At 43.0% G+C, this 12,500-nt stretch overlaps 1 protein-coding gene across 1 annotated transcript in view; it reads right to left on the bottom strand.

Annotated features, from left to right (window-relative positions):
- Positions 1-1,351: 1,351 nt before the first annotated feature.
- The window catches only part of LOC123517550 (homeobox protein MSX-2-like), an 11,469-nt gene continuing 320 nt past the window's right edge, over positions 1,352-12,500 (bottom strand). Inside the window, exons 1-2 of the mRNA XM_045277758.1 lie at positions 11,996-12,500; positions 1,352-2,524 (exon numbers count right to left, since the gene is read on the bottom strand). The exon at positions 11,996-12,500 is cut by the window's right edge and continues 320 nt beyond it. Of these exons, the coding sequence (XP_045133693.1) occupies positions 2,052-2,524; positions 11,996-12,500 (978 nt within the window). The 3' untranslated portion in view covers positions 1,352-2,051. The remainder of the gene's footprint in view (positions 2,525-11,995) is intronic.

Raw genomic sequence — 12,500 nt, 5'->3', positions numbered from 1 at the left:
TTATGGTTGATAATCGGGAGCAATTTGTCGGTTTGTTGATGTGTTGCTCTCTCTCTCTCTCTCTCTCTCTCTCTCTCTCTCTCTCTCTCTCTCTCTCTCTATCTATCTATCTATCTCTCTTTCTGTAGTACGTTTAAGGATGTATTTGAGAGAGAGAGAGAGAGAGAGAGAGAGAGAGAGAGAGAGAGAGAGAGAGAGAGAGAGAGAGAGAGAGAGAATGAAAAACAATAGAATCAGGAAATAAAAGCCACAATAACTCTCTCTCTCTCTCTCTCTCTCTCTCACAAACATGACCACTCTTTCTCCCCTTTCCTTCTCTTCTTCCCTCTTCCTCTCCATCTTCCCCAACTCCCATCTTTCTCTTCCCGTATCGTGTTTCCCCTCTCCTCCTCCTTTCCCCTCTCTTCCCCTCTTTCCCCTTTGTGGTTCCCTCAGAAATGGTGTTTAATTACTTTTAAATTCCCCTCTTGTTACCTGATGTGCTAATTAGTGGGAGCTGATGAGGACAGGTAGGAAGAACAGGTGTGGGCGGCCCGGAAGAGGAGGAGGAGGAGGAGGAGGAGGAGGAGGAGGAGGAGGAGGAGGAATGGTATACCAATTACTATCAATAAAAAGAAGATGAAGGAGAGAGAGAGAGAGAGAGAGTAAGAATAATAATAATAATAATAATAATAATAATAATAATAATAATAATAACAAATAACATCAAAACAAATAATAAAAACAATAATAATAACAACGAAATGAAGAAGAGAGGAAGAGGAAGAGGAAGAGGAAGAGGAGATGGCGTAAAAGAAGTAGCAACCACAGGAGGAGGAGGAGGAGGAGGAGGAGGAGGAAGCCACAAGAACACAGGTATTTTAGCATAATTACACTTGGGAAAGAGATCAGTGTTATGCCCCTTGTACCTGTAACTAATTACTGCACAGGTGAACACACACACACACACACACACACACACACACACACACCTGTCCCCAATTAGCTCAGTAGCCGCTAGGTAAGAGCAGGTGTGTGTGTGTGTGTGTGTGTGTGTGTGTGTGTGTGTGTGTGTGTGTGTGTGTGTGTGTGTGTGTGTGTGTGTGTGTTAAAGAGTTTACACATATAGTTCTTTTAGTTTACGAAGTTTGTCTCTCTCTCTCTCTCTCTCTCTCTCTCTCATACTTCACACAAAACAGAGCACTTTATTTCAGTGAGTGTGGCGGTACAGTATGGGGGTACCAAACAACACCCGCCCCCCGTGCCGCGCTGCCCCGCCGTGCAATGCTGACAGCACCACTGCACGTCCCTTCACGCACGGGGCGGGGCGGGGCGGGTGTGTGGCGGTGTGCGGAGGAAGTAAGATGGCGGCCATGCTTGTATTATTTAATGTTCTTATAACTGTAACATTATTCGTATGAACGTGAACGAACGTTATTGCTAGAGTGTGTGTGTGTGTGTGTGTGTGTGTGTGTGTGTGTGTGTGTGTGTGTGTGTGTGTGTGTGTGTGTGTTCGCGCGGGGGACGCCTGCAGGGCATCGCGTCGCTTTGCCCTGGTTCTCTGCGTCAGCGCCACACACGAGGTGTTGAGTGCACAGATGTGTGGTGTTGCGGTGTTAAGGTTACGCCTGCGGTGGTGTTCCTTCACCTCCCTGCGCCACACCACCTGGCGGCGCCACACTGCTGCCTGGCGCCGCACTGTCCACGTGTTTAGTGTCAGGTCACCGCCAGCAGCGGGCCACCACACCACTCGCCGCACTGGGGCGTGAGAGAGTCACAGCGGCCCCGCCCCTGCCACCGCGGCGCGGCGCGGCGGGGCGGGGCGGGGCTGCCGGCACAGGGTCGTCGCCGCGGAATAAAATCCCGCAGCAAAATAATAGAGATTTATTCACACATCGCAGTGACGCCACGAAGGGCGCCACACAGTCTTTGGTTCGTCCCGCCCACCACCCCCACCTGTCACGCCCCGCCCCGCCCCGCCCCGACCACTGCACTGTTCCGATGAGGCGCTGCGGCGCGGCGGCACGCCGGGCACGCCGCGGCCTGCCCACACCACGAGGAGCGGCTCATAGTCACTGGGGTGCCGGGCCACTGCCGCCAGCGGTGCTGGAGGGGATGGCGTAGGGCGCCGCGGGCTGGCCGGGCAGCGGCCGTAGGCTTGGCGGCAGCTGATGGGAGTGTGCGGGGTGTGGAGACAAGTTGTGGGGGAAGAGGAAGTGAGGCAGCAGGGAGGCAGGGGGCAGCAGGGGGTTGTGAGGCAGTAGAGGCCGCGAGGAGTACCGAAGGCGCTCCATCTCCGCCTCCTTGAGCCGCTTGTCCTTGGCGCGTCTGTTCTGGAACCAGATCTTGACCTGCGTCTCGGTGAGGCTGAGCGAGGCGGAGAACTCGGCCCGCTCGGCGATGCTGAGGTACTGCTTCTCCCGGTACTTCTTCTCCAGCGACAGCAGCTGCTGCGTGGTGAAGGGCGTGCGCGGCTTGCGGTTCGGCTTGTGCTTCCTCAAGTTCACTTTCATGGGACCCAAAAACTTAGGCGGCTCAGGCGTCTCTGTGGAGGAAAGGGTGAGGCGGTGAGACACTGCTGGGACACTTCACCACGCCACGCCATGCCACGCCATACCATGCCATGCCATGCCCGCACCAAACACACACACACAAGTACTCCAGCTGCTGGGCTCAAGGCACGACCCCTGCACACACACACACACACACACACACACACACACACACACACACACACACACACACACACACCAGATGAGTGCAGGCAGCGTGACGCCTGTGATGAGCCGCCCTCACGCCCCTGGAGACACAGGGAAGGGCGCCTGTCACCTCCCTCACCACACACCGGAACCATTTGTACACCCACCATCCATCCACCCCACTACCACCACCACCACCACTACCCATGTGTGTGTGTGTGTGTGTGTGTGTGTGTTTTATGATCCAATTACTTACACCTCTCCTTGTCTACATCTTGGCCCACACACACACACACACACACACACACACACACACACACACACACAGCTCACTTGCACCCAATCAGCGGCCTAATTCACGCACTTATTAATGGGCAACGAACCCTCCGGCCCTTGATGTACTGGCGACACCACCACCACCACTGCGCCAACTCTCTCTCTCTCTCTCTCTCTGCAGTGTGAGTAAAACGATAAATATAAACACTAATAAAAGAAAGGAACTGAAAGAAAGAAGAGAAGGACGAAGAGGTGGAGGAAAAGGAGGAAGAGAAGAAGGAAGAGGAAGAGGAAGAGGAGGAGGAATAATGAAATAAATCCGTTCTTTTGGTAATTGAAAGAGAGAAAAATCTGTAATATAAAAAAGAAGCGAAATACAAAAAAAAATTACAATAAATAAAATGAAATAAGAGAAATGAAAAATAAAGAGAGAATTACAAAAGAGGATAAAATATTTCCTCTTCCTCTTTATAAATTTACTAATGTTTTTTTTTTCCTTCTCCTAATTCCTCTTTTCTCTTAATATTCTTTCTTCTTCTTTATTTTTCCTCTTCCTCTTATCAAATTCACCATTAATTCCTTCTTTTCCTCTTTATTCCTCCTCTTACTTAATTTACTCTTTATAATCTTTCTTCCTCTTCCTCTTATCAAATCTACTCCTACTTCTTTCTTCCTCTTTATTCGTCGTCTTCCTCTTACAAAATACACTATTAATTCCTCTTTTTCCTCTTTATTCTTCCTCTTCTTATTATATTTATCACTAACTCTGTCTTTCTCTTAATTATTCCTCTTCCTCTTCTCTCTCTCTCTCTCTCTCTCTCTCTCTTCCTCTTAATAAACGTACTTCTTACTCTCTCTTCCTCTTATCAAATTAACTCCTAACTCTTTTTTCCTCTTAAAAATTCCTCTTCCTCTTACTAAACGTACTATTACCTCCTTCTTCTTGATTATTCCTCTTCCTCTTATTAGATTTACTGCAAACTCTTCCTTCCTCTTAAATATTCCTCTTTCTCTTATAAAATTTGCTGCTAACTCTTTTTCCTGTTAAATATTCCTCTTCCTCTTATTAGATTTACTGCAAACTCTTCCTTCCTCTTAAATATTCCTCTTTCTCTTATAAAATCTACTGCAAACTCTTCCTTCCTCTTAAATATTCCTCTTTCTCTTATAAAATCTACTGCAAACTCTTCCTTCCTCTTAAATATTCCTCTTTCTCTTATAAAATCTACTGCAAACTCTTCCTTCCTCTTAAATATTCCTCTTCTTCTTATTAGATTTACTGCAAACTCTTCCTTCCTCTTAAATATTCCTCTTTCTCTTATTAGATTTACTGCAAACTCTTCCTTCCTCTTAAATATTCCTCTTTCTCTTATTAAATTTACTGCAAACTCTTCCTTCCTCTTAAATATTCCTCTTTCTCTTCTAAAATTTACTTCTATTTCTTTGTTCCTCTTGAAAATTCCTCTTATTCATACATTTACTCCCAACTCCTTTTTCTATCAATTTTTCCTCTTCCTCTTACTAAATCTACCTGTATTTCTTCCTCTTAGCAATTCTCTTCCTCCTAAACATTTTTCTTCTCTTTATAATTCCTCTTTTCATCATCACATTTACTAACACTATTCTTCCTTCGTTATTCTCTCTCTCTCTCTCTCTACTTATTCTTCTTTCGTAATTAAAAGGAAAAAAAAAAACTGAATAAATAAATAAATGAAAAACCACGTCTCTTAAAACAACTTATAATTATTACATTTTACAAGGCCAATCACCTGTAACCCTTTGCTCTCACCCTCACAAAGGCTCCACGTGAAGATACTCGTGTTTTTAAGGGTGTTTTTATGGTTCTGGCGATAGATTGACAAGATTTCTAGATTGTTAATAGGGGAAACTGTCTTGAAAACTTGGCTAATTGTCTGTGGCCTGGGAAAATTTAAATAGTTAGAGCGGAAAGGCGATTTTTAAGGGTGTTTTTATGGTTTTGGCGATAGATTGACAAGATTTCTAGATTGTTAATAGGGGAAACTGTCTTGAAAACCTGGCTAGCTGTCTGTGGCCTGGGAAAATTGGAATAGAGCGGAAAGGCGATTTTAAAGGTGTTTTTATGGTTTTGGCGATAGATTGACAAGATTTCTAGATTGTTAATAGGGGAAACGGTCTTGAAAACTTGCCTAGGTGTCTGTGGCCTGGGAAAATTTAAATAGTTAGAGCGGAAAGGCGATTTTAAAGGTGTTTTTATGGTTTTGGCGATAGATTGACAAGATTTCTAGATTGTTAATAGGGGAAACTGTCTTGAAAACCTGGCTAGCTGTCTGTGGCCTGGGAAAATTGGAATAGAGCGGAAAGGCGATTTTAAAGGTGTTTTATGGTTTTGGCGATAGATTGACAAGATTTCTAGATTGTTAATAGGGGAAACGGTCTTGAAAACTTGCCTAGGTGTCTGTGGCCTGGGAAAATTTAAATAGTTAGAGCGGAAAGGCGATTTTAAAGGTGTTTTTATGGTTTTGGCGATAGATTGACAAGATTTCTAGATTGTTAATAGGGGAAACTGTCTTGAAAACCTGGCTAGCTGTCTGTGGCCTGGGAAAATTGGAATAGAGCGGAAAGGCGATTTTAAAGGTGTTTTTATGGTTTTGGCGATAGATTGACAAGATTTCTAGATTGTTAATAGGGGAAACGGTCTTGAAAACTTGGCTAGGTGTCTGTGGCCTGGGAAAATTTAAATAGTTAGAGCGGAAAGGCGATTTTAAAGGTGTTTTTATGGTTTTGGCGATAGATTGACAAGATTTCTAGATTGTAGGGAAAACTGTCTTGAAAACTTCGCTAATTGTCTGTGACCTGGGAAAATTGGAATAGTTAGAGCGGAAAGGCGATTTTTAAGGGTGTTTTTATGGTTCTGGCGATAGATTGACAAGATTTCTAGATTGTTAATAGGGGAAACTGTCTTGAAAACTTCGCTAGGTGTCTGTGGCCTGGGAAATTTGAAATAGTTAGAGCGGGAAGGCGATTTTTTAAGGTGTTTTTATGGTTTTGGCGATAGATTGACAAGATTTCTAGATTATTAATAGGGGAAACTGTCTTGAAAATTCGGCTAATTGTCTGTGGCCTGGGAAAATTGAAATAGTTAGAGCGGAAAGGCGATTTTTAAGGGTGTTTTTATGGTTTTGGCGATAGATTGACAAGATTTCTAGTTAGTAGGGGAAACTGTCTTGAAAACTTGGCTAGGTGTCTGTGGCCTGGGAAATTTGTCATAGTTAGAGCGGGAAGGCGATTTTTAAGGGTGTTTTTATGGTTTTGGCGATAGATTGACAAGATTTCTAGATTGTTAATAGGGGAAACTGTCTTGAAAACTTGGCTAGCTGTCTGTGGCCTGGGAAAATTGAAATAGTTAGAGCGTGAAGGCGATTTTTAAGGGTGTTTTTATGGTTCTGGCGATAGATTGACAAGATTTCTAGTTTGTTAATAGGGGAAACTGTCTTGAAAACTTCGCTAGGTGTCTGTGGCCTGGGAAAATTGAAATAGAGCAGAAAGGCGATATTTAAGGGTGTTTTTATGGTTTTGGCGATAGATTGATAAGATTTCTAGTTAGTAGGGAAAACTGTCTTGAAAACTTGGCTAGGTGTCTGTGGCCTGGGAAATTTGTCATAGTTAGAGCGTGAAGGCGAATTTTAAGGGTGTTTTTATGGTTCTGGCGATAGATTGACAAGATTTCTAGTTTGTTAATAGGAGAAACTGTCTTGAAAACTTCGCTAGGTGTCTGTGGCCTGGGAAAATTTAAATAGTTAGAGCGGAAAGGCGATTTTTAAGGGTGTTTTTATGGTTCTGGCGATAGATTGACAAGATTTCTAGTTTGTAGGGAAAACTGTCTTGAAAACTTCGCTAGGTGTCTGTGGCCTGGGAAATTTGTCGTGGTGAGAAAGTAAGAAGTTTTTTAATACAAGTGCTAATAATGTTCCTTCATGGTTATATTTTTTTCTGACTCAAAAACTTATCCTTAAAACAATTATTATTATTATTATTATTTTTTATTATTTAATTGACTGAGCTACGTAACATTTGTCTTACTTTTTTTTCCAGCTAATTGGTCTAAATACTCACTCACTCACTCACTCACTCACCGGTTTCTCTATTCACGAACAGTAATATTTTTTTCATTATTTTTTTTTTTGCTAATTGGTCTCTTTCACTCACTCACTCACTCGTTTCTCTATTCACATCCAGTAATATATTTTTTTTCTAAGATATAAATTGTCTTGTACTCGCTCACTCACTCTCTCTTTTTAGCTTAGTGTGTATATTCACTCACTCACTCACTCACTCGCTCGCTGGTTACTCTATTCACGCTCTCTCTCTCTCTCTCTCTCTCTCTCTCTCTCTCTCTCTCTAACACACCACTAAGTAATCGTCATCAAAACAATCTGGAACTATGACACACTCTGGAACACTCTGACATACTCTAGCACTCTCTGACACACTCTAGCACATTCTGGAACATTCTAACACACTCTGGAACACTCTAACACACTCCAGCACACTCTGACACACTTTAACACACTCTAGCACACTTTGACACACTCTGACACACTCTAACACACTCTGGAACACTCTAGCACACTCTAACACACTCTGGAACACTGTAACACACTCTGACACACTCTAGAACACTGTAACACACTCTGGAACAATCTGGCACTCTGGAACTCCCTGCCTGCTTCTTTATTTCCGCCTTCTCATTTTTTCTTTTCATTTTAGAGCGAGGTTTCAAGGCATTTAATCCCTTCCCCTGGCTAACTCTCGAAGCTGCAAGGGGACTGGCAACCTAGTGGGGCTTTGTTTATTTGGGTTTTATGTTTCCCCTTGGCCAGCTTTCCCCTCTTACGTAGAAAATAAGGAAATAGCTGGTGCCTTCTAACCAGCTGTGAGTGCCACTAATCTTACAGTGCCACTTTGTCAGGTCTCAGAATAAGATGCGAGGGATTACTAGCGAGAGAGAGAGAGAGAGAGAGAGAGAGAGAGAGAGAGAGAGAGAGAGAGAGAGAGAGAGAGAGACAGAGAAAGAGAGAGAGCAGTGTCTGTGTTCCCGTGTTCTAGCTCTCTCTCTCTCTCTCTCTCTCTCTCTCTCTCTCTCTCTCTCGTGTTACATTTCACATTTTTAGCTTGTATACTATAACACTTCTGTCTGCACTTATGGATTCAAGAGGCTCTCCTTAAGTTACAAGGGTTCTTAAGGATGTTTTTGCAGTTCTAGTGACGAATTAACAATATTCCTGCATTATTAACAGGAGAAAGTCTTAGAAAACAGCGATGGTGGAGTCATAATGGTTTGTAAGGGTGTTTTTTTTGTAGTTCTGTTGATATATTAAGATTTCTACATTATTAACAGTAGGAAACAGTATTGAGAAACACGCTCATTAATCATCTAGCCTTTATAAACAGTTGCGGTGAAGTTGTACCAGCTTTTAAGGATGTTTTTTTAAGTTCTGTTGATGTATTAATAAGATTTCTAACTTTTTAACAGCAGGAACATTCTTGGACCCTTGGCTTATCATCTCTGTGGTCTTTGGAAATAGTAATGGTGAAGGTATGCGGGTTTTAAAGGATGTTTCTACGGTTCTAGTGGGAAATTAATGATACTTCTGCATTTATTAACTGGAGAAACAGTTTTGCTACCCCGCTAATCATCTCTCTGGCCTTTGAAATTAGTAGTGATCGAGATACACGTGTTTTTAAGGATGTTTTAGCATTTCTGGTGATGTATAAATAAGTTTTCTGCATTATTAACAGGAGAAACACTCTTGAAAACCCCGCTAGTCATTTCTGTGGCCTTTGAAAATAACCGCAGTGAAGTTATAAGAATTTCTAACCCCTTCAGTACTGGGACACATTTTTACCTTAAGATTTGTGTACCATTAGACCATTTTATTGACATTAGCAAGGGTCTATGGAGGTGAGAAGATTAATAGCCACAGTCTTCACTATTTTAACCCCTTCAGTACTGGGACACATTTTTACCTTAAGATTTATGTACCATTAGACCATTTTATTGACATTAGCAAGGGTCTATGGAGGTGAGAAGATTAATAGCCACAGTCTTCACTATTTTAACCCCTTCAGTACTGGGACACATTTTTACCTTAAGATTGGTGTACCATTAGACCATTTTATTGACATTAGCAAGGGTCTATGGAGGTCAGAAGATTAATAGCCACAGTCTTCACTATTTTAACCCCTTCAGTACTGGGACACATTTTTACCTTAAGATTTGTGTACCATTAGACCATTTTATTGACATTAGCAAGGGTCTATGGAGGTGAGAAGATTAATAGCCACAGTCTTCACTATTTTAACCCCCCACATGAGTTCCTGAAGCTGTATAAAATCACCAAATAGTCACCAGAATGAATATAGAAACACGTCATGTTACTGAAGGGGTTAGACAGCTTTTTTTTAAGATTTCTACATAACTAACAGCAGGTAAGTGTCTTGAGAACCCCGCTCGTCATCTTCCGCGGCCTTGAAAAACGGTGGTGGTGAGACTAAACCCTTTTTTGAACACGGGCCACTGAACAGCAGGTAGAGAGCGTAAAAATAGTAGTGTTAGGTTAGGTTAGGTTTAAGTTAGGCTAAGTTAAATTGGGTTAGGTTAGGTTAGGTTAGCTTAGGGTACGTTAGAATCTTGTTAAGTTAGGTTGGGTTAGGTTAGGTTCAATTTGGCTTCGTTATATCAAAATTAGATCAAGTTAGGGTAAGTTAGGATCTTGTTAGGTTAGGTTACATTTAATTAGGGTTAGATTAGGGTTAGGTTAGCGTGTCCCCGTGTTGTGTCGTGTCCTCGCCTGCCTTCACCTCTGCTCCGCCCTTCAGGACACATTGTACAGTGGATCAAGACAAAGCTTCAGATTTTATGACGATTGGAATAATGAAGAGGAGGAAAAATTGAGCGAAAAATAAATTACTGTGATACATTTGTTGGATAAATACAATAAAAATATGAGAAAGGGAAATAAAAATGAGTAATAATATGAGTAATAGAAATAAAAATAATAATGATAAAAATAATAACAAATAAATGGAATATGAAAATTTATTGTTTATCTTAGAAATTAATAAATGAAAAAAACGAAAAAAACAATGAAAATGAAAAAAAAAAAAAAAAAAACAATAAAAAAACAATGAAAAAAAAAAAAAAACAAATGAAAAACTGAATAATGAATAAGAAAAAAACATGAAAAAAAACAAAGGAAAAATAAAATAATGAATAACAAAATATTGAAAAAATTAATAAAAAAAAGAAAAAAATTAATGACAACGAAAATGAAAAACAATAAAAAATAAATAAAAACAGGAAAATGAATAATGAATAAAAAATATGAAAAAAAAAAAAAAAAAATGAATAATAAATAAAAAAGGAAAAATGAATGAATAAAAAAAAGGAAAAAATGAATAATGAAAAAAGGAAAAAGTGAAAAAATATGAAAAAAACGAATAAAAATGAAAACAAAAAAAAAACAAACAAACAAACACAAACTTGGTGCTAATGAGGAAAAGTGGCGCGACAGAATCCACGTGGCGAGGAAAACAGAGAAAAACAACAAGGAAAACAACAACCACACTTTTCCTAACTCTTTTTCTTCTTTCTTTCTTTCTTTCTTTCTTTCTTTCTTTCTTCCTTCTGCGCAGTTTACGTTAATGTGAGAAAATTAGAACTAGCTTTAATTTGAGCCACTTCGCCTCCCTATAAATATTTCAGAGAGAGAGAGAGAGAGAGAGAGAGAGAGAGAGAGAGAGAGAGAGAGAGAGAGAGAGAGAGACGCAAATATTAACCCAAAAATTAAAGACACGGATTTTATGATTAAACTAAATAAAAGCTAAAAAAAAGAAAGATAGAAAAGAGAAAGAAAAGAAAGAAAAAGAAAAAGAAAGAAAGAAAGGAGAAAAATTATAACATTCTTACACCGATAATGATAATAATAATAATAATAATAATAATAATAATAATAATAATAAAAAAAAAAAAATAATAATCGTCATAGCGTTGTAGAAGGAGGAGGAGGAGGAGGAGGAGGAGGAGGAGGAGGAGGAGGAGGAGGAGGAGGAGGAGGAGAAGGAGGAGGAAGAAAGAAAATTAGGCAAAATACTACACCATTACCTTTACTAATTCTCTCTCTCTCTCTCTCTCTCTCTCTCTCTCTCTCTCTCTCAAAACACACATTCCGGTAAGGCCAGGTAGGAGACACACAGGTAAGCGAGTCACCTGCTAATCAGTGCAAATTACGGCCCACTCCTGAAGGTGCGAGGCAGGTGAGGCGCCAATTACCTGAAGGAGGGGGGGATGGGAAGGAGGAGGGAGGGGAAGGAGGGTAGGGAAGGGTGGGGAGGGGAAGGGAGGAGGTTTTAAGATGAAACAGGAGGAGAATGTTTAGGAGGATTTTGAGCTGTGGAGGAGGAGGAGGAGGAGGAGGAGGAGGAGGAGGAGGAGGAGGAGGAGGAGGAGGAGGAGGAGGAGGTAGGAGGCGTGAGGTGACTTTAAGAGCAGGAGCAGGAGGAGGAGGAGGAGGAGGAGGAGGAGGAGGAGGTGAGAGGTTACCGCAGTAGAGGAATGATGAGAGAGGGAAGGGATGGGGAGGAGGGATGGAGGGAGAGGAGGAGAGGAAGCGTGAGGGAGGTAATGGATTTAGGGATGGAGCGTGAGGGAGAAGCAAGGCAATAAAGGGAGAGGGAGAGGAGGGAGAGAAGGCGGATTGAGGGAGGAAAGGAAGGAGGAATGGAGGGAAAGAGGAAGTGTATGGGAGGTAATGCGTTTAGGTGTGGAGGGAGGAGGGAAGCCTGGAGGAGGAGAGAGTGGAGGAAGGAAAGGAAGCGTGTGCAGGGGTGAAGGAAGCGAAGGAGGGAGGAGGAGGAAAGGGAGAGAAGGAGGGAGGAGGAGGGAAGGAAGAGAGAAGAGTGAAGCAAATTGCGATGAAGGAAGGAGCAGAGTGGAGTGAGTGAGTGAGTGAGTGAGTGAGTGCGTGCGTGTGCATGTGTGCGATCATGCGGGTACTTACTGGTGAGGGCGTGCAGGGCGAGCTGCTGCTGGAACAGGAGGTTGTGGGGCCAGGCGCCCGCCAGGTGGTGGGGCGCCATGGTGTGGGTGGAGGAGGCCGAGGTGGAGGGCGGGGGCGGCAGGGCATGGCGTGCCCCCAGGTGGTTCTCCAGCAGGGAGGACATGGGCAGACCCAATCCTCCTCCTCCTCCTCCACCTCCTCCGCCGTCTCCTCTGTCTCCTCTGGCCGCCTTGCGCGCCTCCTCCTCCTCGTCGTCGTCGTCGTCGTCGCCGCGCGGGTCGTAGCGACACTCGTCCCCCTCACAGTCCACGTTGATCTCCTCGTCCTCGTCGTCATCCTCGTCGACGTCGCCGTCAGCGTCCTGCGACACCTTGGCGCAGAGTCTGTCGTCTGCCGGGGGCGTGAGGGCTGCCCCGGGCGGCGTGGGCGTGTGTGTGGGCGCGAGAGGGTCTGCGTCGCGGTCCTTGGCGTGCGGGGGCGTGGCGAGGATGGCGTCCACGGAGAA

The sequence above is a fragment of the Portunus trituberculatus genome, chromosome 6, assembly GCF_017591435.1.
Source record: "Portunus trituberculatus isolate SZX2019 chromosome 6, ASM1759143v1, whole genome shotgun sequence".
In the NCBI taxonomy this organism is placed as follows: Eukaryota; Metazoa; Arthropoda; class Malacostraca; order Decapoda; family Portunidae; genus Portunus; species Portunus trituberculatus.
Note: the sequence above shows the minus strand (reverse complement) of the source record. Positions and strands in the feature narration are given on the sequence as shown.